The 20938-nt window shown below is 44.6% G+C and overlaps 1 protein-coding gene across 1 annotated transcript in view; it reads right to left on the bottom strand.

The window, feature by feature from the left end:
- tiam1a (TIAM Rac1 associated GEF 1a) overlaps window positions 1–20938 on the bottom strand; it is a 49811-nt gene that overhangs the window by 12222 nt on the left and 16651 nt on the right. The window contains exons 4-17 of the mRNA XM_030101779.1: window positions 20399–20685; window positions 19107–19379; window positions 18780–19011; window positions 18062–18234; window positions 17275–17499; window positions 15685–15870; window positions 10644–10790; window positions 10448–10522; window positions 7612–7782; window positions 6774–6878; window positions 5713–5794; window positions 5372–5458; window positions 2853–3065; window positions 1907–2040 (exon numbers count right to left, since the gene is read on the bottom strand). Of these exons, the coding sequence (XP_029957639.1) occupies window positions 1907–2040; window positions 2853–3065; window positions 5372–5458; window positions 5713–5794; window positions 6774–6878; window positions 7612–7782; window positions 10448–10522; window positions 10644–10790; window positions 15685–15870; window positions 17275–17499; window positions 18062–18234; window positions 18780–19011; window positions 19107–19379; window positions 20399–20685 (2390 nt within the window). The remainder of the gene's footprint in view (window positions 1–1906; window positions 2041–2852; window positions 3066–5371; window positions 5459–5712; window positions 5795–6773; window positions 6879–7611; window positions 7783–10447; window positions 10523–10643; window positions 10791–15684; window positions 15871–17274; window positions 17500–18061; window positions 18235–18779; window positions 19012–19106; window positions 19380–20398; window positions 20686–20938) is intronic.

The raw sequence follows: 20938 nt of genomic DNA, 5'->3' as shown, positions 1-20938 counted from the left end.
CAACGTGCGTTTGTCAATGTAAAGCGGTTCAACACAACTTGACCGGCAGACGCTGACCTGCAGACCACGTCTTCACCCTAAAAGGGAATGTTTACGTCAGGTCAGAGTTTCAGGGCTCCCGTCCTCCTGAATGAAGAAAGCTGTACAACGACCTCAGATGGATTCTGATTAATGGAAGCACTTCCAGTGTATCACTCGAATTAGCAGCTCTATAAGTTAAATCCATTACGGAACTGTTTCTAAGTTTGACATCGGAGGTTATAAGCTTTGAGTAAAAAAAAAAAAAAAACACATTTCTTAGAAATATCACAACTTTTTGGGATGTTTTTAACCGCAGGTTTGCACCTTGTGACGCATCTTCTCAGGGTTTGATCATAATGTCTTCTCTTCAAGTCTACATCCTGGAGGCGATTTTGGACCTACCCCCAACTTGTGCATTTTCCTGTGTGAACCAGCTTTAAAACAATAGAGCTCTGTTTCCCCTCATATATATTTATCATCAGCTTTGTCATTTGTCTATAGCTCTCACACTTCTGCATCCTCAAAGTTAGCACGCTGTTTCACGTGTGTGATCCAGCAGTGGAAAACCACTTCATAAAATTTTTACTGTTAGAATGATTTACGCCACACACTTCAGAGGGTGTTACATAAAGATCGCATGCTGCTTTTTGTGCTTTCTTCTGTTTCACTTGTTTGAGCATATCTGAATTGATTTCTCACAGCGTGCACCAACACATCCAGCTGAAAATAGCAAAGGCCTTTAAATGTTAATTACAAGCTTTGCGGACATTCAGAGTTTTGCCAAGTTTAACAACGAACTGAATCTTCCTCTGACTTTAAGTGAGGCAAACGAGAGCAGAGCAGCCCTCCCTTCTCTACCAGGATATCCTGACGGCCCAGTCTGTCGCTTTTTCTCTCATCTTCCCATACTTTCCTTCCAACCAACAATGACACATTGGAGTCAAAGAGCCAGGACTGTCCGATAGGACCGAGTCTAGACCGGAGCCGGCTCTGACCTCTCCCCCGACTGCTCCCTGAAGACTGAAGCTCACTGACACACATACAAGAGAGAACACGGCGCTGTCTTGTCTCTACTCTCATCCTTTGTTCATGTCTACGCCATCAGCGGAGGTATCACAAAAAAAAAAAAAAAAAAGTTTCCGGTGGTTACTGGCTGTCAGGCTCGGCTGTGGTAATGGAAGCGACAGCCGTATCCAGCTGAGCGAGGATTGCACACGGCCGCTCCCAGTGATCACTGCACCGACCCTGATCAGACCAGACATGATCTTAATTAGAAAGTGATGCTGTTTGCTCACTCACTCACCTGCCTGTCTGTCTCCATCTCTACGACCCTGACCACACAAACACTCACAACGCTGATCCATACTGTACAGTGCACTCATAAAAATGTCTACAGTTGAACACATACCTGTCTTGCACAATGTTGACAGAATATATAGCAAATCATTGTTTTAATGTGAGAATATAATCAGGTTTAAATCAGTTAAGTGTGACTGTCTTGAAACATTGTAGATGAACAGGCATATTATAAACAGAAATCTTTACACAACACAGGGATTGGAAACACTTTTTGCTGTCACACTTTTAAATCCCCAGTGTAGTGTCAGAATTAAAACACTCATTCCAAAATATAAAGGATAACATCATCCAAAGCATAGAATATGGGATTGCTAGCAATTATCTTACATAAATCCAGATAATGTGGAAAACTGTATTTGATCTACGCTTCATCTTTTATAAAACAAAGAAAAAGAAAACTGCTACTGACAACATCAAGCAAAGAGATGACAAAGCAAAAAAACAAAAGTCCATCAACAAGACCCTGTGATCTTTTGCATCTTGTGCCTGTTAGTCTGTGTATTTGTCATTGCGTGCTGTCACATACCTTCTGTCCAGCGCCTGTGAAGGTTTTTTCTTCCTGATGGTCTCCAGGGCTCTGCAGGATCCGGTGATGTCTTTCCTCTAAACTTTCATCGGGGCTCTCCAGTGTCAAACCAGACACCTCGTCCAGGATGTCCTCTACAAACACAAACAAAATGGCAGAGCTGACGAGCAACAGTAAACAGATATCCTTTGATATGTGGCTGTCAGGTACAGCCTCTTTGTCACAAGCCTCTAACTCATCTGATTCTCTTTGAGTCTTGGATTGTTTTGCTATGATATGGTTTTTACAGTCACTTTATTTTCAATCTATATGCAGGAGAAATGTCTAATTAAAAGTGTCCTCTTTTGAATAACTTGTGCACAGCCTCCTCCGCTTTAGCATGACATCATCCCTAACCTCCATCTGGCTGCAAAATTATTTTACTTTCAGTATGACCCTCTGCATATGGCATATCCTCTGCGGTGACAGTACCACATCGCTAAAGGAGTCTTATTAATATTCATACTGCTCAGACTCTCTGTATAAACAATGCCAGCTTGTCAGCCTGTGCGTTGCAAGCTCCAGTTCATAGGGAATACAAATTGTGCCCTTGCACACATAAAAAGAGCAGGTCAGAGGAAGGCTGCGGGCTGCCTGCAGGTTAGTTATCAGAAAGCATCCATGCATAATTAGAAGCTCAAACTATTCACCCGCTGCTTAAAAAGTTGAGAGTTGAGCAAGCGTGCGATGATGAAATATGAAAAATATTAAAGACAAAAAAAGAAGAAAAAAAAATGTAGCAGTTAACACAAATATAAGAGAGAGTGGTCTGGTTGATTGTGATCTGATCAGTACATAATGGAGTGTACTGGTTGCATGTCATCTTGTGATACTGGAATATCTCACTGCTTTGGACACAAAGAATACCGTCAAACTACTCAGTGTATCCACAGCTTGGAGGCCTTACCTTGGCTCTGAGAGAAGATGTCTGTGGTTTGGTCCTGGTCCCCGTCGGCCCGCCGGGGTGGAAGGGAGCAAAGCAGCAGAGGATCCAGCTGGGGCAGCGTGCTCAGGCTCAAGGTCAGCGATTGGTTCACAAATGCAGCCCTCAAATCATCCATTTGAAGAGCAGATGCAGGTTTACCGTTAAGTAACAGAATCTCATCCCCAACTTTTAATCCTGGGAAACAGAAAAAAAAAAAAAACATATGTAGGATTTCTCTCGTAAGATGCTGAGAAACAGTTTGTCCTCAAGAGGTGAATAATATTTCCAGAAAAACAACAGAAAACGCTGAAAATACAATACAAACAAGACAGCGTAAAACATATTTTTTCCCATGAATCATCAACTCAAAAGTGTTAATGTGCACAAATGATCTAAACAAACAAAACTTCTGCAGCATACATCACAACAGCAGCTCGGTAACTTATCAGACATGTTGGGAGTCTAATGTGTTCTCGTACATTATAAATACATCCTGCATGCTCGCCTGAGGCAAGTACTGATCTAACAAGACTGGATGGATTTAAGAGGGAGTGTGCAATGCCTGTCTATTCCTGTTGTATCAGGATGCATGTGCTTGTTAAGGTTATACATCAGAGAACCAAACTGCAGGCTTCACACTCACGTCAGGTCCTCCCGTTTGCCCCACCCCTCAGCCACCTGTGCCAGGCTGCAGTAATTGAAAATTAGCACTCAATAAGCTGACCAGTTAGCAGCCGGGCTCCCAGATAAACCTGATTGGCTGTGACAGCTGTTTAAGGGCTCCGGCAGTGAGTAGCACAAAGGACATTAAGCTTATTGAACACACTAATGTTTTCCTTTAGCTTCAGTTTCTAAAGCCCTGACTGTGATAGAAACAGCAGACACTGTGAAATGACTTTAATAAAGTGCTGAACGCAATAAAGACACACGCACACACACACACACAAACACACACGGTTTCATATACAGAGATGCGCACATTTAGCCGTAAGTTATGACCTAGTTGTCTGGGATGTGAAATGTCAGCTGGAGCGAAGCCTTTATTGGACAGAGAGAGATGACCCCTCAGGCCATACACTACTCCGTGTGTGTGTTGCATATATGTGTCTTTGTGTGTGTCTCTGTTGTGGGTGGGGGGGGGATTACAGTGAGAGACAGAAGAGAAAAAAAAAAAACGCTTTGGGCCTCCTCGTCCAGTGCTGGCCTGGTTTCTGTGCACACCCTGCAGAAACTGAAGCGAGATCTCTTTCATTTCCCATTCATTCTCCTCATTCTTCACGAATCACATGCGTGCACAGACTGGCTGCAGCAGTGTCTGACACACTTAATGCTGTGATTCAGCAAAATACATTCTAATACGGCAAAAAGACCAATTGTGTTATCTGGATGCCACAAGCATTTTCCATCTCTGCTGGCCTATAGACACAGATAGTGTGCACAGCTGTGTCCCCTGGCTGCCGGCAGTCTGCTAAGCTAGCAGTTTTTAGATTACTAATGCACTGGAGGGCACAATCTCACACTTGAGTAACCTTGGACTGACCCTGGGGCATGTTATTTTCTATACATTATTGTTGTGCCTACACAGTGGCCTTGTGTTTCTCAGCCCCATTAGGGCGTCCTGCCTTGGCTAAAAGATAGGAGGCAGTAAATGGGGGTCGATCCCGGAGCCTAGTCGTTCAAAAGAGACCAAGACATTCAGATTTTTCCTTCAAGATGGGAAGGAAGGCAGCATATTCAAAGATGTGTTGCCGCTTTTTTTTTTCTTATGGAATAGGCTACATATCTTGGGTGCACCCTCCATCTCCTGTATCATCAGCAGGGCAAGGCTTCAGCAGACACCGGATGACCATTCTCTCAATGAAGTGGAAATGAAAGACGGATGGTTCAAAGCTCTCGTATCAGATTTTCGTTTTTAAAAAAAACTGACATACACATTTGAATGATAAATGAGCGAGATTTGGGTATTTTTTCACATTTGCTGAAATGGAAACTAATTATATTCCACAATAAATTTCAATAAAACACTGTAAGGTTGCTATGAGTGTGCAGGTTTCATTCCTTTCTTTTGCCTACACCTTCCGTGACAGGATGTGCGCATTCTTCCCATTCTTTTCGTTCCATGTCTTCTTTCACCTGTCAAAAGCCACCACGCTTTATAACCAAACAAATAAATTCAGCGACAGTCTGAGGGTTCAGTGGTTATTGCACCGCAGTCGCATAAAGCTTCACTGACAAGATGTCATGTCAAACCAGGTACGCTTCAGGTGTTTTGGTAGTGAGGCTGTAATGTCGCTTTAAGTGAGAAATATGCGCTCACAAGTCACGTGCACTTTATATAACCCCGGCTGTTACCGCGCACACAGTCACACATGGAAATCATTCTAGTTTTGTCTTCTTTGTTTTGTCTACTGTTTCTGGAATATAAGCTCTGGGGACATAAATAGCTCACAACATACACACACACACTTTCTTTGTCTGTTTAATAAAAAAGAAATAAGTACCTTTAGCTGAAGCCAGTCCTCCTCCTTTCACTTCAGTCACATGGAGCTGCTGCACCCCCTCCTCATCGATGACGGCCACAGAAAACCCTACAGAGATAGATAATTAGACACACTGAGATTCAACAATTCATTTTTTTGTCCTCCTTGAAATATCTTTTTGACAGTCTGCAGCAAAACTACACAACGATTAAATCCTCTTAATGCCACACTGGCTCACACAGGGTCGCCCCCTCTTAGCCATTAACAAAGCATGACTCGGTAAAGTCCATTACAAAATCAATTTGATACAGAATTTCGGAGTGTGCCAGTGAAATGAGAGCTTTTGTGGGAGACAGACATACCATATCCAATGGCGCAGGACTCGGTTTTGTCAAACAGGATCACCTTGGTAGCTTTGGGACAAATCTCGACCTCTTTGTAAAGCTACAAACACAAAAACATATATTTAATTGGCGAAAACAAATGGAAGGGGAGCAGCGTTATTGCATGGATAAGGTCAAGGTCCTGCTATCACTCTTGATAAAGAAGGAATAGGCTCTCATGTATTATTCTGGCTGCTTAGCAGGGCAATCGGTTGTGAAGGTTGTAGGATCAGAATCCAGGTCGGGTGTGTGAAGTGAGTGGGTGCTCAGACAAAGCCTTGACCTTACGGCGGACAAGACCACAGACACAGCTGTGTGTATGAAGCCTCGGACAGGAACACAAGTCTGCAGTGTGTAATAGCCTGCGCTGAGAAGACATAATAACGTAATATCATGGACTGGAGGATGAAAGGGGGTGAAATGAGTCACTGATCAAAGCAGGGAGATAAAAGAGCTCTTGAGGAAAAGAGCGAGTTATACAATGATTCTGCTGTGAGAAAGATTTGAGTGTATCACCTCCAAAGCAGCGTCTCAAAGAGAATTCATTTCGCATTTCACACCGGTTGAATAATGTAGAGGTGAATGCTCCTTTTTTTTTTTTCTCTCTTTTTCAATTAGTATGATTGTTTATATGAATAATGAGAAAAGTCCGAAGGCGCACACACACACACACACACACACACACACACACATACAAGTGGCGTTCACAATGCACTTGGAATACTATTTTACATAATTTATAGCCTATGCAGCAGTGCATCTTTTGCAACTGGGGAATTTTTGTATGCATTAAAAATCAAAACAGCAACCAAGTCATAAAACATGCACTAGCTTGCACCCCTTTCTGCTGATAAAGAAACAAACATCAATTAATGATAAGGTGAGGACCCGGAAATCCAGATGGGACCTCATGTCTCAGCTGAGACAGCAAGAAAAAAAGACCCGGAAACACTGAATGACACATTTTTCTATAAACTGGTTCAAACCAATTACAATCCAACCAAAGTCACATGCTGTTATCATAAGGAGTCATTTCTCACCAGGTCGGAAATATCCTCTTCAAATTTGGGAACGTAGAACAGAATCTGGTTTTCAACACACACTTTCAATCGCAGGTAATGGCAAGAAGGATCGATGTTATGTGCCTGGAGGGAGAGAGAAATGATAAAAAAAATGCTTCAAACAATAAAACATCTTGAAGTGCAGCAATGAACTCATTTATACATTTCTAAATAAAACAGAAGTGATCTTATTTAAGGTATGTTCCCTCTATGTAGAAAAGATATTCCCTTCACTACAGTCCATAACTCACATATATATGAGTTCAATCATTTACTATTCTATGCATATCTCCATGTATGTCACACACAGCACTATGAATTAGATGCTCCAGTTCCCTGTGACATGCTCGTGGCGTACATCTACCGAAATGTCCTGCTTTGCACATGTGCTTCAACAGATCCCTAAGAGGAATGTGTACATATCATCAGGCATCTCCACTGTAAATGTGTCTTTGACTGGGACCAATCATGCACGGGGAGATGATGTGCGAAGTCAATTTGTAAGACTGTGCATTGACAGTACAAAATGTAAAGTATGAAAATAATCATGATATCTGTGACACTGTCAGTGAGAGAGCACACATGACATTCACAGAAGTGTTTTTCCTTCCAAAAAAGCAGGAGAATGCCTTGGATCTCCCATGTTTTCAATGAAAAATCATTCTTTAGCTTGTTTAAGATCACGTTTGGTCTGTGAATACTGTCCAAAATATATAAAATATGTACATAAAAAAACAACAGGAGCAGTTTTAAAGCTAATATTTCTCTTTAAATCTGAAGTTGGCGTGTCGTGGAAGTGTTATCAGTCATGTACCACCTTGCAGACGGTGCTCAGGACTTCCAGCGCCGTGTCGCCGGGCTGTATGATGGCCAGGACGGGCTGGTTGTTTGGTAGACACACCCAGGACGGCTTCAGGTAATCAGGAACCCAAATATCACTGTCTACATTTTGCGGAGCAGCACTTTTCACCGAGCCTTCTCGCTCCTTCTGGAAATTCAACATATAGCAAAGGGTTTAAACACGTTTGAACGACGTCAACTTTTTTTACTGATGCACAAGGGGTGTACCTGTAATGTCATATGAGACACAAAATGGCAAATAAAGCGACTGCATATTAAGTTTTTCTACAATGAAAATACCTAAAATCATTCTGTAATCTCTCTAATTTGCCTTTCTTATTTTAATATGATGAAAACGGGTGAAAGCCTGAACGCTAGCAAAAAATCTAATTCATTTCAACTGATGAGAGCCTCTTGAAAAATCTCTGATGATGTTTTACATATGTACCCGTGTGTGGACTCTGGTTAAACCACAGTTCACAACCTCTGAGCTCATCGGTCTGACCTCCACCAATCTGGCAGCCATCCCCCCCCTCGCCACCTCACCTCTTCCATTTGACCTCCCTCTGTCTGTAACACATCTCCTATCCAGTAACAGCATCCACATTTATTCCTTCATTCCTCCATCCTGTCCTCCTCCCATTAATCACTGCCTCCCCTTCTGGTGCCCTTTCCCCCTATCTGTACATCGCTCCATCAGCTCCCTCCTCCCCGTCTTCCATTCATGCCACACAATCTGCTGACAGTTAACAATCGAACCCGGTGGTCCCTGTTGAAATCAACTTAGGCCGGCTGTATCTCTGCGTGTGTCGGCCTGTTTGTTGGAGATAAAGTGAGGCGGCGAAGGCACAGCGTACTGTATGAAACAAAGCCTTTTTATATTCACAAATAAACTCAAAACAAAGCAAATCTCTGCACGATCTAAAAAAAAAAACACAGGCACATATGCATTTTCTCAGACAGACAACAGACTGGGGGGTCCGTAACTCGTACCTCCCCCAGCTCCCTGAACTCCCAGCCCTGCTTGGCACCATCTGGCTCTCCTCCTGGCCTGTTTCGGATGCCGCTGCTGGGGGGTGGAGGCGGCGTGTTGCACTAAACTCCCCTTTTCTGTCATTCCTCCCCACGTCCACACTGGGACTCCTCAGGCCCAAAATGAAAGCTGGTCCAAGTCCATCAGATGTGGACATTTGGACCGAACGTTGCTGGAAAAGCTAACTGAATAATCTAAATCTTTGCCGCTGATGCAGCGTCACCCATTGAAGTGTCTCATGCATTAGTTTACAGTAATCCCATACTCTGCCAGCTGAGGCTGGGCCTGAGCAGAAGGACGTGGATCTTTCATTTTTCCGCTGGGGGCATTCACAGTCACAGCGTTCCGGCAGTTTTTTGTTTTTTTTTCCCTGTCTACTGAGTTCATACAGAGGCCCTTCTTTCCTCTCCCTCATCTCTGATGCTTTTTACCAGTTCTCATAAAATATGTAGCTGGCATGCTTGTCCTTGCACAACCCATGGGGTAATTGGACGTTTTTCTTTACAGTCCACAGAGCGCTACTGGAGATCTGCAGTCTGATGGTGGCACCGGGTCCTCCTGCCCTTTCATTTTTTTTGTATTCCCCCCCTCCCTTCACAAAATGTAACCACTATTCGCATTTCCATGTAAATTGTGATCAACAAAGCATATAGAGGAGTGCACAGATGGTGTGAAAATACCAGACTCTTTGGTCGCTAACGTCTGCATAATTGGTTGAAACATCAGAAAGCTAATGATCTGAACATATCAGATCAAATTCGTCTCTGTGGGATGAGCAGACAGAAATGTCCCCTTAGCAGATATTCCCATTTGCAGACGATGCAGCTGGAGTTGCCTGGAGCGCTTGGAGAAATAAAACGGGGCTCTGTCATCGCTGATACGAATATGTCGTTGGATAAAATAAAGATAAGGATAATGGCATTATTTATGTTGGCTGACACAGAATACTGGAGAACGCTCTTCCAGACAAAATATTTATACTGTAAATTTTTGAATCTTGGAGTAAATAATTTGTTGAATCATATAAGGAGAGGCTTCAAAAAAACAGATTTTTACACAGAAACTCGAGAATCATTTGATTACAATGCAGTAGAGGTACTGCAGTTTCTAAAGTTTCATAAGTCTCTGCATTTCTTTGATTACCCTTCCTTGAGGAAACATGAAGATGTCCGAAAATATTAAAGCCAGAGCTTGAAAATGACCTGGAAAAAAAAAAGCTCAGTGGTGCGGACGGGAGCGGGGATTTTGTGCTTCCCTAACAAATGAAAAGACGGAGCTCAAAACAGGATCTCAGTCAAAGTTAAAAGAGGTGGAAAATCCAGCAATGGCTCTAGCCTCCGGGTCTTAAGAATCCCGTAACCTATTATACAAACACAAAGGTTTATCAGATGCCACAGTCATTTTTCTCTGGGCTTTTGAGAAATACACACAATGACAAGGACTCGGCCTGAAGTTACAGAAGCTCTAATTCTTTGTCTGAGTGCCAAACCAAGACGGGGAGGAGGAACTTTATCCTTACTGTAAACATCCACTGTATCCTTTATCATATCACTTTAGCTACAGGGTGGGACATAATATCAACAGCAACCTAACAAGACTTACTCCACTTCCACACTAATCCAGTTAAATACACAACTTTGCTTTTTTTCCTTCATCCTTTAGTTTTCAACGCCTTTGTGTTCATTAGATTTTCTTCATCTTGTTCCAAACTGGCCAAAGGGGATGTAACTTCACAACAGCCCATCAGTTAAACTGGGGACATGTTTAAGTTTGTCCTTACAGATTTTTCACTGGTGGAGTCCTCGAACATGCGCTCCAGAGGCTTCCTGACCGGCTCCAGCCCGTCCACGAACACCTGCAACCACACAGAGGACACGATGCTCTGAATTCAACAGTCGCTGACTTCAATCATCAACAAATGACAAATTCTTATAGCAGATGGTGAAAACTAGGAAGCCAATTTAAAGTTTTTTTACCTGATCAATTGAAGGGTGTCCCTTGGTCTTCCTCTTGGAGGTAGTGTCCAGGCCCCAGAGGGAGGAGAAACGGCTTCGGCGTTTACTGAAGGTACGAGGCATGGCCTGGTTTCGCCTCCTGACAGTGCTTTCCGTGCGGGCAGACACCTGTGACAGGGAAAAATTAACACAAGATGAGTCATTCAAGGCTTAATTATTGCCCATGCAGTGCTAATTCATAGCTTTATTTTTAATATGTCTTGTTTAGATGGACAAAGACTGCAAAACTATGTCAAAAAAAATCAGAACTTCAATTTTCAGATGGCTTTAATCTCCATCTCGTTTAGCTGATGTCCTTATTTACTGGAAATCAGTTTACAAAATAGCTTGAGCTCCTTTTATTTCCTGAAACAGAATGAGATGAGTGAATATCACTTTGTGAAGAGTCCCACTGATGAAGATCTGAGGATTAGCTGCTAAGCCGACTTCTACAGTAATCAATGTACACCAGGTACTTACTGAGTCTGATCAGCGAGACACTTGACCAGAGGTTATCCGCTTTTACTGTTAACGGGATTGAAACTGAATCTTCTTCTGTCGCCCTAATCCCTCCAACACGACAACTTCTTGCAATGTTCTCCACAGTTTGGCCAATTAATTTAAGTTTTTTGTTTGTGGGAATGTTACTTGAAATCAGACATGGAAAGAGTATGAAAATGTATATCCAAGCACAAACACTGTTACACTGTTTTGCACGTTTTTTTTGTTGTGGGAGGAAACCAGTGTAGTCAGTGCCCGGGTACACAGATGGAGAACATGCAAACTCCACACAGAAAAGTCTCCGATCCAAGACTGGACTATCTCATGGGATCGCTAAGCACTATACAACCTCATTTTAGCTTTAAATCTTAGTGACTGTTAAGTAGTAATCATCAACCATTTGCATATAAGGTAAAAATGTACCTGTGATAAAAAAAATATGTATATATGCGTGTGTGCTCTTCTGTAAAGCATGCCTAAAATGCTCACATGGGGTTATAAACACAACTGCTCATATAAACACACATTTCATACTAAAATTCATACCGCTTTCAACCCCTCATCTCCTTCACTGACCTACCAGGAGCAAACGCAAACAACTCTTGGCATTTCTGGGTTAATTCACTCTCAGCTATTGAACTGTGAGCGGCTCTTATGTTGCTGTACATCATCACATAACGCCACAGACTGGATTCAAGTCAGTGTGTGCTGTCACCTCACCGGTCACCGATCATGGGGAACTCACACACCTCAGATAGAATAGGTCAAACTGCCGTCAAGGCGGCTCTTATGTAAGCTGTGCGCACTGCGTACGCTCTCTTACTCAGAGATCGCAGCAGCCCCCGAGGTTGTTGGAAGGAATTTATGCAAAAAAAAATAAATGTTCCCTTATTAGGAGAGAGAATATTGCTAAGAGAGATGAGTTAAAAATGTTAAAATGTTGCCACAGGCCATCTGAATAAATTCATTTGAATAATTTTGCATTTCGATAATCAGTTTCCAAGTTGTATTCCTAATTTTACTAATTTGTTTCCGTTTAATTTAGTCACACAGAAAGTAGTTTTCACGTGGTAAATATATGACAGTTGTAAAATGGGAAAAAGAGGCTTGTATGCAATGAAAAAGGGGATGGGAAGATGAAGAGGCAGAAAAAAAGGGAGGGAAAGAAGATGTGGAAAAACAAGGCGGTTGAGACAGAAAAGATAAAAGGGTTCGTGAGCTGATAGGAAGCAGAGCAGATAGGAAAAAGAATAAAGAGCTTCAGACCACACTACTGTTATGCTCCTGCCAGCATACAGGCCGCTGGTTAAAATCAACAGACCAGCGAAGAAGACAATCCGTGTGTGGCCAGAGGGGTCGTCAGCGGCACTCCAGGACTGCTTCTCCACCACTGACTGGAGTGTGTTCAGAGAGGCGGCCACCTTCAACGACACCATAGACCTCCAGGAGTACACAGAGACCGTCACTGCTTACATGAGGAAATGCATGGACGACGTCACGGTCTCCAGAACCATCTCCACTCACGCCAACCAGAAACCATGGCTGACAGGGGAAGTCCACAGACTTCTGAGGGCTCGGAATGCTGCCTTCAGAGCTGGGGATGAAGCAGGCCTAAGGACAGCCAGGGCTAACCTGTCACGAGGTATCAGAGTGGCCAAGAGACAGTACTCCAGGAGGATCGCAGATCGTTTCACTGACAGCAGAGACACCAGGAACCTGTGGCGAGGGATCCAGACCATCACGGATTATAAGCCCGCTCCACAGACCTGTGACAACTCCACCTCTCTGCTGAATCAACTGAACGACTTCTTTGCTCGCTTTGAGGCCGACAACAACACCCCAGCACAGAAAGCCCCACCTCCTCCTGACGACCAGGTGCTGAAACTGTCCCCGGACAGCGTGAGGAGATTCCTCAAAGGGACCAATGTACTGAAAGCCCCAGGTCCTGACAATATTCCTGGTCGTATCCTGAGAGACTGTGCTGAGGAGCTCACTGATGTTTTCACTGACATCTTTAACATCTCGTTGAGCCAGGCTGTTGTCCCCACATGCCTCAAAGCCACCACCATCATCCCGGTTCCTAAGAAGCCGTCTCCATCCCACTACAATGACTATCGCCCGGTCGCACTCACCCCCATCCTTATGAAGTGCTTTGAGCGGCTAGTCATGCAGCACATCAAGTCTGCCCTCCCATCCACCCTGGATCCCTACCAGTTTGCTTATCGGTCCAACCGCTCGACCGATGACGCCATCGCCACTGCTCTCCACTCAGCCCTGACCCACCTGGAGACCAAGAACTCATACGTCAGAATGCTGTTCATCGACTTCAGCTCAGCATTCAACACAATCATCCCCCAGCAGCTCATCTACAAACTGGACCGGCTGGGACTCAACACCACCTTGTGCAACTGGCTGCTGGACTTTCTGACAGGGAGACCACAGGCAGTTCGGGTTGGCAGCAACACCTCCGGCACCATCATTTTGAACACGGGGGCCCCCCAGGGATGTGTGCTGAGCCCCCTCCTCTTCACTCTGCTGACCCATGACTGCACACCCTCATCCAGCTCAAACCTCTTCATCAAGTTTGCTGATGACACGACCGTGGTGGGTCTCATCAACAATGACGATGAGACAACCTACCGGAGTGAGGTGAGCCGCCTGGCCACGTGGTGTCAGGACAACAATCTCCACCTGAACGTGGAGAAGACGAAGGAGATTGTTGTGGACTTCAGGAGAGAGCATTCCCAGCATGCTCCACTGACCATCAACGGTGCTGCTGTGGAGAGAGTGAGCAGCACCAAGTTTCTGGGTGTGCACATCTCTGAGGATCTTTCCTGGAACACCAACACCACATCACTGGCTAAAACAGCTCAACGGCGGCTCTACTTCCTCCGTAGACTGAGAAGAGCGAGAGCCCCGACCCCCATGATGACCACCTTTTACAGAGGCACTGTAGAGAGCATCCTGACCAGCTGCATCACGGTGTGGTACGGCGCCTGCACCGTGTCCTGCTGCAAGACCCTGCAGCGCATTGTGAGAGCAGCCGAGAAGATCATTGGTGTCTCTCTCCCCTCCCTCTCCTCTATTTACAACACCCGCCTCACCCGCAGAGCCACCAGGATCGCAGGTGACCCCACTCACCCTGCCCACAGCCTCTTCAGCCTGCTGCCGTCGGCTAGGAGACTGCGGAGCCTCCGGGCCAGAACTAGCAGACTAAAGGACAGCTTTTTCCACCAGGCAGTCAGGAAGCTAAACTCCCTCCCTGCTCTGCCCCCACTCCCTGTCTCTGCCCCCCGCCACTGACCTCAGGCCTGAACTTTTGTGTTTTACTGTGTTATTAGTAAATTATTTTATTTATTTGTTTGTTGCACCGTGGGTCCGAGAGGACTGTAATTTCATTTGTGCTGTATGTGTTTATGTATGGCATATTTGACAAATAAACTGACTTCTTATCTTATCTTCTTCTTCTTATCTTCTTATCTAAAGAGATAGACTGAGGCAGAGAGACAAAGGAAGTGAGGATGTAGGCAGTAAAAGGAAAAGGGGGGCAAGGGGCACACAGTGTTAAGCCTGTTTGTGGGAAAGTGCCTCAGGGATGGCAGCTTACTAACAGAGTTTGTATTGATCCACCAATCACAAAAAAAAAAACACCGTCGATGTCTGACGTTTTGTGCGTGTGTGTGTGTGTGTGTGTGTGCAAGGAATATCTGATCGCCAGCTTGAAGACACTGGCTGACAGAAATATTTTGTTTTTCTTTGCTTCCTGGAGCACACAGCCGCGTGATTGATGCGCTGCAGCATATAGATCATTCCCTCTTCGTTCTGTACATTGCTGGAGAGCTTCAGATGACGGTGAACATGGTATAGAGATCTGAGCTAATGACTTGGCTTCCAGCCACGGGCTGGAGCTGGCAGGAGTATAGAGAAGGACCGATTGGCTCACTGCTTTGTGTTCATTTCCCTCTCCGGTTTGAGAACAGCTTGTATGAGAATGATCTGAATGCTGCATGGCAGGGACGAAGTGTCTCAGTTTATCGATCACAGCCAGAACCTGTCTTGTGATGTTCATGTAAGACAAAAGCAATGGGGGTAAAGTTCAAGAGTCAGGACAGCTTGTTCTAGAGTTTCTTGAAATGATTTTTTTGAGCAATTAAAACATATTAATTAAATCAATTGATTAAAGCAACACCAAACACGAGCAGCCGGTCTGTAACACTAATGGAAATCTGCATGCTCTTTTGTAATTCTTATATCCACACTTCTCAGCCAAGCAGTTATTTATGCTTTCAGTGGGCGTATGTGACAAGACGCTCCCACCCGCGCTCTAAGCTCTGACTGAGGGTCGACAGTTGGAAACCTCACACACAATGCCGACAGGAACATGTAGAGACACGAAGGCCAGAGAGTGGGTTTCGCATTAAGCAGCTCTAATTACAGTTCGGAGGGGAAAAAAAATTGCAAAACTTGAAGGGCAGGTTAATATGAGCGTCGTTAACCAGAACCGTGTGATTAAAAATCGTACCAGTGCATGAAATGAAGAAACGGAGAAGATGCCCAGTCGGCCCATGACGAGCTTGGTGGGACGTGAAGCAAAGCCCAGGAGGCGTTTGGGATTCGGGGGCTCGCCACCCTGCAGGCTGGCCAGGTAGCATCGGCAGCGGAAGAGATCCATGTGGAATCGCTCCAAATTCTGCTCCCACAAGAAAATCTGACAGGAAGATACGCACAGAAAAACAGCATGAGGACATGAGGAATCAAAATTCATATGACATCCACCGGCAAACTCTGCCAGCGGGATCAGAATCATCTCTCAATGCCTCTAGTGGAGATCAAGAACAGGCAGATGAAACATGGATTAAAGATCACTCGATATTATCATCAGGATGACTTTTCTGTCCTTTCAGGGGGGGGGGGGTCAAATGTGGGAGTACTGCATCCCCTGTGTGAGGCATTACTCACCAAACACAACCCCCACCGGTTGCTGACCTGCTGTGATATGTGCAGTGTATCACAGGGTGGACCGTAGGAGGCGGAACACACACACACACACACACACGCACACATACACGCACACATCAGCTTTTTCTTGTTTTGTTTTTCTAAATTAATACAGCTGCTCAGCACTGACCTCAGGCCTGATGTCTGTTTATGTAAGGCTGGTTTCACTGTGGTTATTAGACTCATTCCTGATACTGGTCTTGAACAAAGCCAAACAATTATATAACCAACTGCTAAAGGTTCAGGCTTTCATTTTGTGCTCCTTTGATGCCAATTTTGTACTTAATGTGTCTTCACAGTGTTAACTCAGAAATGGTGATTGATGCTCATGACTGACATAAACCATTTCCTTCGGCTTGCCTTTGTTTCTGTTAACCGTAAACCAAAGGCCGCGCTCATAAAGAACAGAGAAACGTGCTTCGACAAGAAGACCTTTTGTTAATGACTACATTCTTAGCCTCTCTTGCAGTGTTTGCATACAATGCGCTTTAACATTCAGCAACATCTCCAGGCATGCATGGAATAAGAATAAAGCCAGTTTCCACTGAAAGTGAGCAACAGTTGTCCCAGGACTTCTTTGACTCTTCAAAACAACTATTTTACGCAAGAAGACTTGCACGCGATTTGAGATTCACAAGCCGGCAAACATATGCATTACATGTGTTTCAGCATCTGTTCAGGAGATTCTGCATCGTGCTGCACTTGCATGTACCAATGCAGCAGTTGGTATGTTTGAAAACATCTGTGGTATTACAAAGGAACATTTTGTCTGGATGACGCCACACGGTACGGGTGAGGAGATTTCTGTGTGTGAGGTTGAGTTTATAGGTGCAGCAATGTTCATCTTAAAGCACCCGCAGGTGTTTTTCATCATTTCAGCGGGAGGCTAAAGACACCTGTGGCTCTGAACCTGGAAAGTCACAATAAAGCATCACATGGATGTAAAGTTTTACAAAAACACTGTGTGGAAAATTAATATTTTGGCAGTCGCTCTGGCACTGGTACTGACTGAATTTGATTTACACAATTCACTGTCAATCAGCAATCTCCTCCATTATTCAGTATGGCCAAAAAAAAAAAAAAAAAAAAAACAACAACTTTTGTGCCTCCATACCTGCTCGAGAATGGTTTTTCTCTTCTTGGCATCAGTCACAGTGGACAGCTGCATGTCTCCCATTTTCTTCATCTTCTCATCCATGTCGATCTTCTGCTCCAGCTTGCGGATCTCGGTTCGCAGCAGTCGCACGGTGTCGTCCCTGTGGTGCTGTCTGGCGAGAGCAGCCGCGCACGCCGAGTGGATCGCCGTGATCCAGTTCTCCAGTTCCGTTTGACCTGATGTCTGACGAGAGCAAAAATCAAAAGAGAGTGCGGTAAAATCACGGAAGAAGGCTCGATGCAGCAGGTAACAGTAGAAAAATAAAATAAAAACTCCCGTATTGGCCTCAGGGAGAAAATGGCCACTACAATCTCATCAACGTGTATCTATTATTTCCCCTTTCATGAGCTAAATGTCACTGCGTCGACTCGCCTTGAATATAAACAGATACATTTTAACGCAACACAATGGTCAGTGTGGTGGATCACTGTGACAATATGACAGTGTGGCCTTTAAACATGTCACACATTAAACAAACACCGAACACAGAACTGTCTTATCTCCTACACATGGATAAAGGTTATGTAGTCAATTCCCCCCATACCCAGAGCCCCCTTCCCCCCTTGGGAAATTAGCATAATCATCGGCATCTTGTTCCCATCCATCTCCGACTGTCAAACATTTTTTGAAGTTCCAAAAATTCCTAATGCCTTTATGAAAATACACTTCCATTTGCTTTCTTGAAAGGTAGAGAAATGCTGCATCAAATGTATTCTTATGTTTTAAATTCCAGGGCTTCTCTTACCTGGAAGAGAAAAGCATCTCCCACCGAGTTGCTGAGGCAGAAGACAAAGTCTTTTTTGGGGTGTTCAGGTACGGCTTGGACGATGCTGTTCTCCACCCACAGCGCGTGTTTAGGGATGCTGTTTTGGTCAATACATGAACGACCGTCTGACTCGTACAAAAAGAGGGTGCAGCCTTGAAGAACACAGAAAAGACAAATGGAGACAGAAAATGATTAATTACAGATGTCCCAATAAGGAATTTTCTTTTTTTTCAACACCAACAATATTTTTTAATGTTCTATATTGATTCAGATCCATGAGTTGGGCCAGTGTTGTCATTTTCCAAGATAGCCGTAGCCCGAGTGTGAAAGGAGAAAGATGAGACAGCCTCCTGTATTTTGTGGGAGATGGATATTTTGTGGGGGCAGGCGGGATCGCAGCTCCAGATGCTGTAACTTGTGCATTTCTGGTGGACGAGATTGGATTAGACATGGATCCAGCCATAAAATTAAATTGTGATGAGGCTGAGGGGAGGAAATGTGAGGCCACACAGAGGCGTGTGACAGAGGACAACCAGGGATGACAACCAAGGGCAGAAAACAGGAGATGTAACATGATGGAGGCAACATCGCCGTGTGGCATTATGCATTGATTGGTCTCTTTTCTTTTCTTCTTATTTCCATTGTCTTTAAATGCAAATGCTCCTGAATTCGGAATGCCTACAAGTTTCAGCAATACCTTTTAATGAAACCCAGTATTGTTTCCACTTGCGCTTCGTTGCTGGCTCTACTTTCTTGTTCTTCTTATGGACCAGGAAGTTCTTCACAGCCAGAGCCCCAGCCTTCCGGACTGTGCCTTGAGCACAGCCAATCACAGTGTCGGAGGGATACGCGCTGCTGAGTGTGCCGCTGCTCTGCTCGTCGCTCACGGCAGAAGAAGCCTCCTCCCTGCAGTCACGCCCCTGATTTGTCTGATGAGAAAGAGATTGAACAATGAAGGAATTAGAAACACATTGAATCCATTATTACACGTGTCTGTCGTTCAACAAGACGCAAAGAGACAAACCCAGGCTTGATTGTCGAGCTCCTTTCGGAAATTTTCATACACTCCTCCCCTGCATCCTTCGCCACCTCGTCCGTCTCCACCCCCCGTGCTGCTGCTCCCGCTGTCGCTCCCGTTAAAGACGCTGCTCTCGGTGGCCGAGTACACCGAGAAAGAGGCCGACATGGCCTTGCACCGCCGGGACACCAATTCGCCGTCGCCGTCAATCTCTGCAGTGACGCCATCGATCCCGCTGTCACCGTACTCGCTGCCCTCGCACAGAACACCAGAGATGTCCTGTCATCCAGAAAAACAAAAGAGCCAAAAGTGATTTATGGATTTCGAAAACTGTTTGCACATATATATATATATATATATATATATATATATATATATATATATATATATATATATATATATTTGAGTAGCAGACAGAAATAAGCAACAATCTGGCTGACCTGAATAACGAACCTGTCTCCAAAAACACAAGAATATCTCTCAAATCAGCCTGACAGCTCTGGCTGCACAAGAGATTTCTGGGTTTGCATTTCTGTGTGTACACATGTTGCTGGGTGCCTTAGTGCATTGCAACATCTGTGCGCAATTTCCATGCATTTCTCATGAAAGAAGGCGTCTTTCTTTGAGCAGGAGGTTCTTTCTCACCAAACGGAGACACTGAGACTCGCTCAGCTCTTTTTGTCTTTGTTTTGCTGTGTTGTTGGTCTATTTATATCCAACAACCCCCTCTGCCCCCCTTCGACTCGATGAATTTATAATAAGTACTTTTGGTAATATGTTACCCAAAAGTGCATATTGTTTCTGGGTTTATGCTGAGAGAAATATCTTGTTCAGTGTCTAAACACTTGCTAAAGACTTTTGCCATTTGTGTCGTACGTCGAACACTCTAAATTACTTTTTCGGTTAGTCTGATTTGGTCGAATTATAAAAAAAAAAAAAGTAAAAATGTATTCAACCAAAGTTGAACATATCTTTGTTGTGGTTTGTGTGCGCACAAACAAGTGCACACATAAACAACTCACATTTAACAATGCATATACAAAACTGCACAGCATGAACACAGGAAATGTCTGGAGTTGTCAACAACATGGTAATTTCTGTCGTAGCTGGTGCCCTGTGAACTTCCTGGACACTGACTGGTAAACAAAACCATCCATCATTCTAAGTTTGGCTGTCTGCTGTCAAGAAGACAGAGAACTACACAGAAATTGAGGATTTTTTTCATCCTCTCTACTGTTTTTTTTTTTTTTTTTTTTTTTTGTATTTATTCACAACAAGCTCATGAAAGCTGGTCAAACCTGAGTAGTCTGTGCACGTCGTCCCTGGAAGGCAGGGCACGGTGGGGCCGGGATACCGAGTCCCGCCAGGCCCTCGGAGAGGCAGTGCGAGCGCCTGCAGGGGAGAGTGAAGGCTCCGTACCCGCTGCCATCCTCCTCGGCAGGAGACATCAGTCCCTCCTCCCCTTCCGCGTCTCCATCGCACTCAGTTTCTCTGCGATTTTTAGCGTAGCGGCTCCTCTGCCCCCTGAGGCCGGGGCTCTGCTGGCTGCACAGATGGTCCAGAGACGATGCCCTTTCGGCTGAGCCTGGAACACACACAGGTGGTTACAGCGGGGATGCACGCTTTTTGCATGTGTGCAAGTGTGACCGAGGTGAGCTGAGCGCGTTACTGCCAGTTACTCCCACATGACTTTTGCTGCATTTAACCTTCGCGATGTGCGTGTGCGTCCTTCAAATCAGTGAGACTGATTGTGAGTCTGTGTTTGTGTGCTGCTTTCCCATGCATTCCTCTGAGCTAGCCAGACACTTATGGCAGCACTTTGAGCAGTTCCCAGCTAC

The sequence above is a fragment of the Salarias fasciatus genome, chromosome 10 (assembly GCF_902148845.1).
Source record: "Salarias fasciatus chromosome 10, fSalaFa1.1, whole genome shotgun sequence".
Lineage (NCBI taxonomy): Eukaryota > Metazoa > Chordata > Actinopteri > Blenniiformes > Blenniidae > Salarias > Salarias fasciatus.
This window is presented reverse-complemented; position numbering and strand designations above follow the sequence as displayed.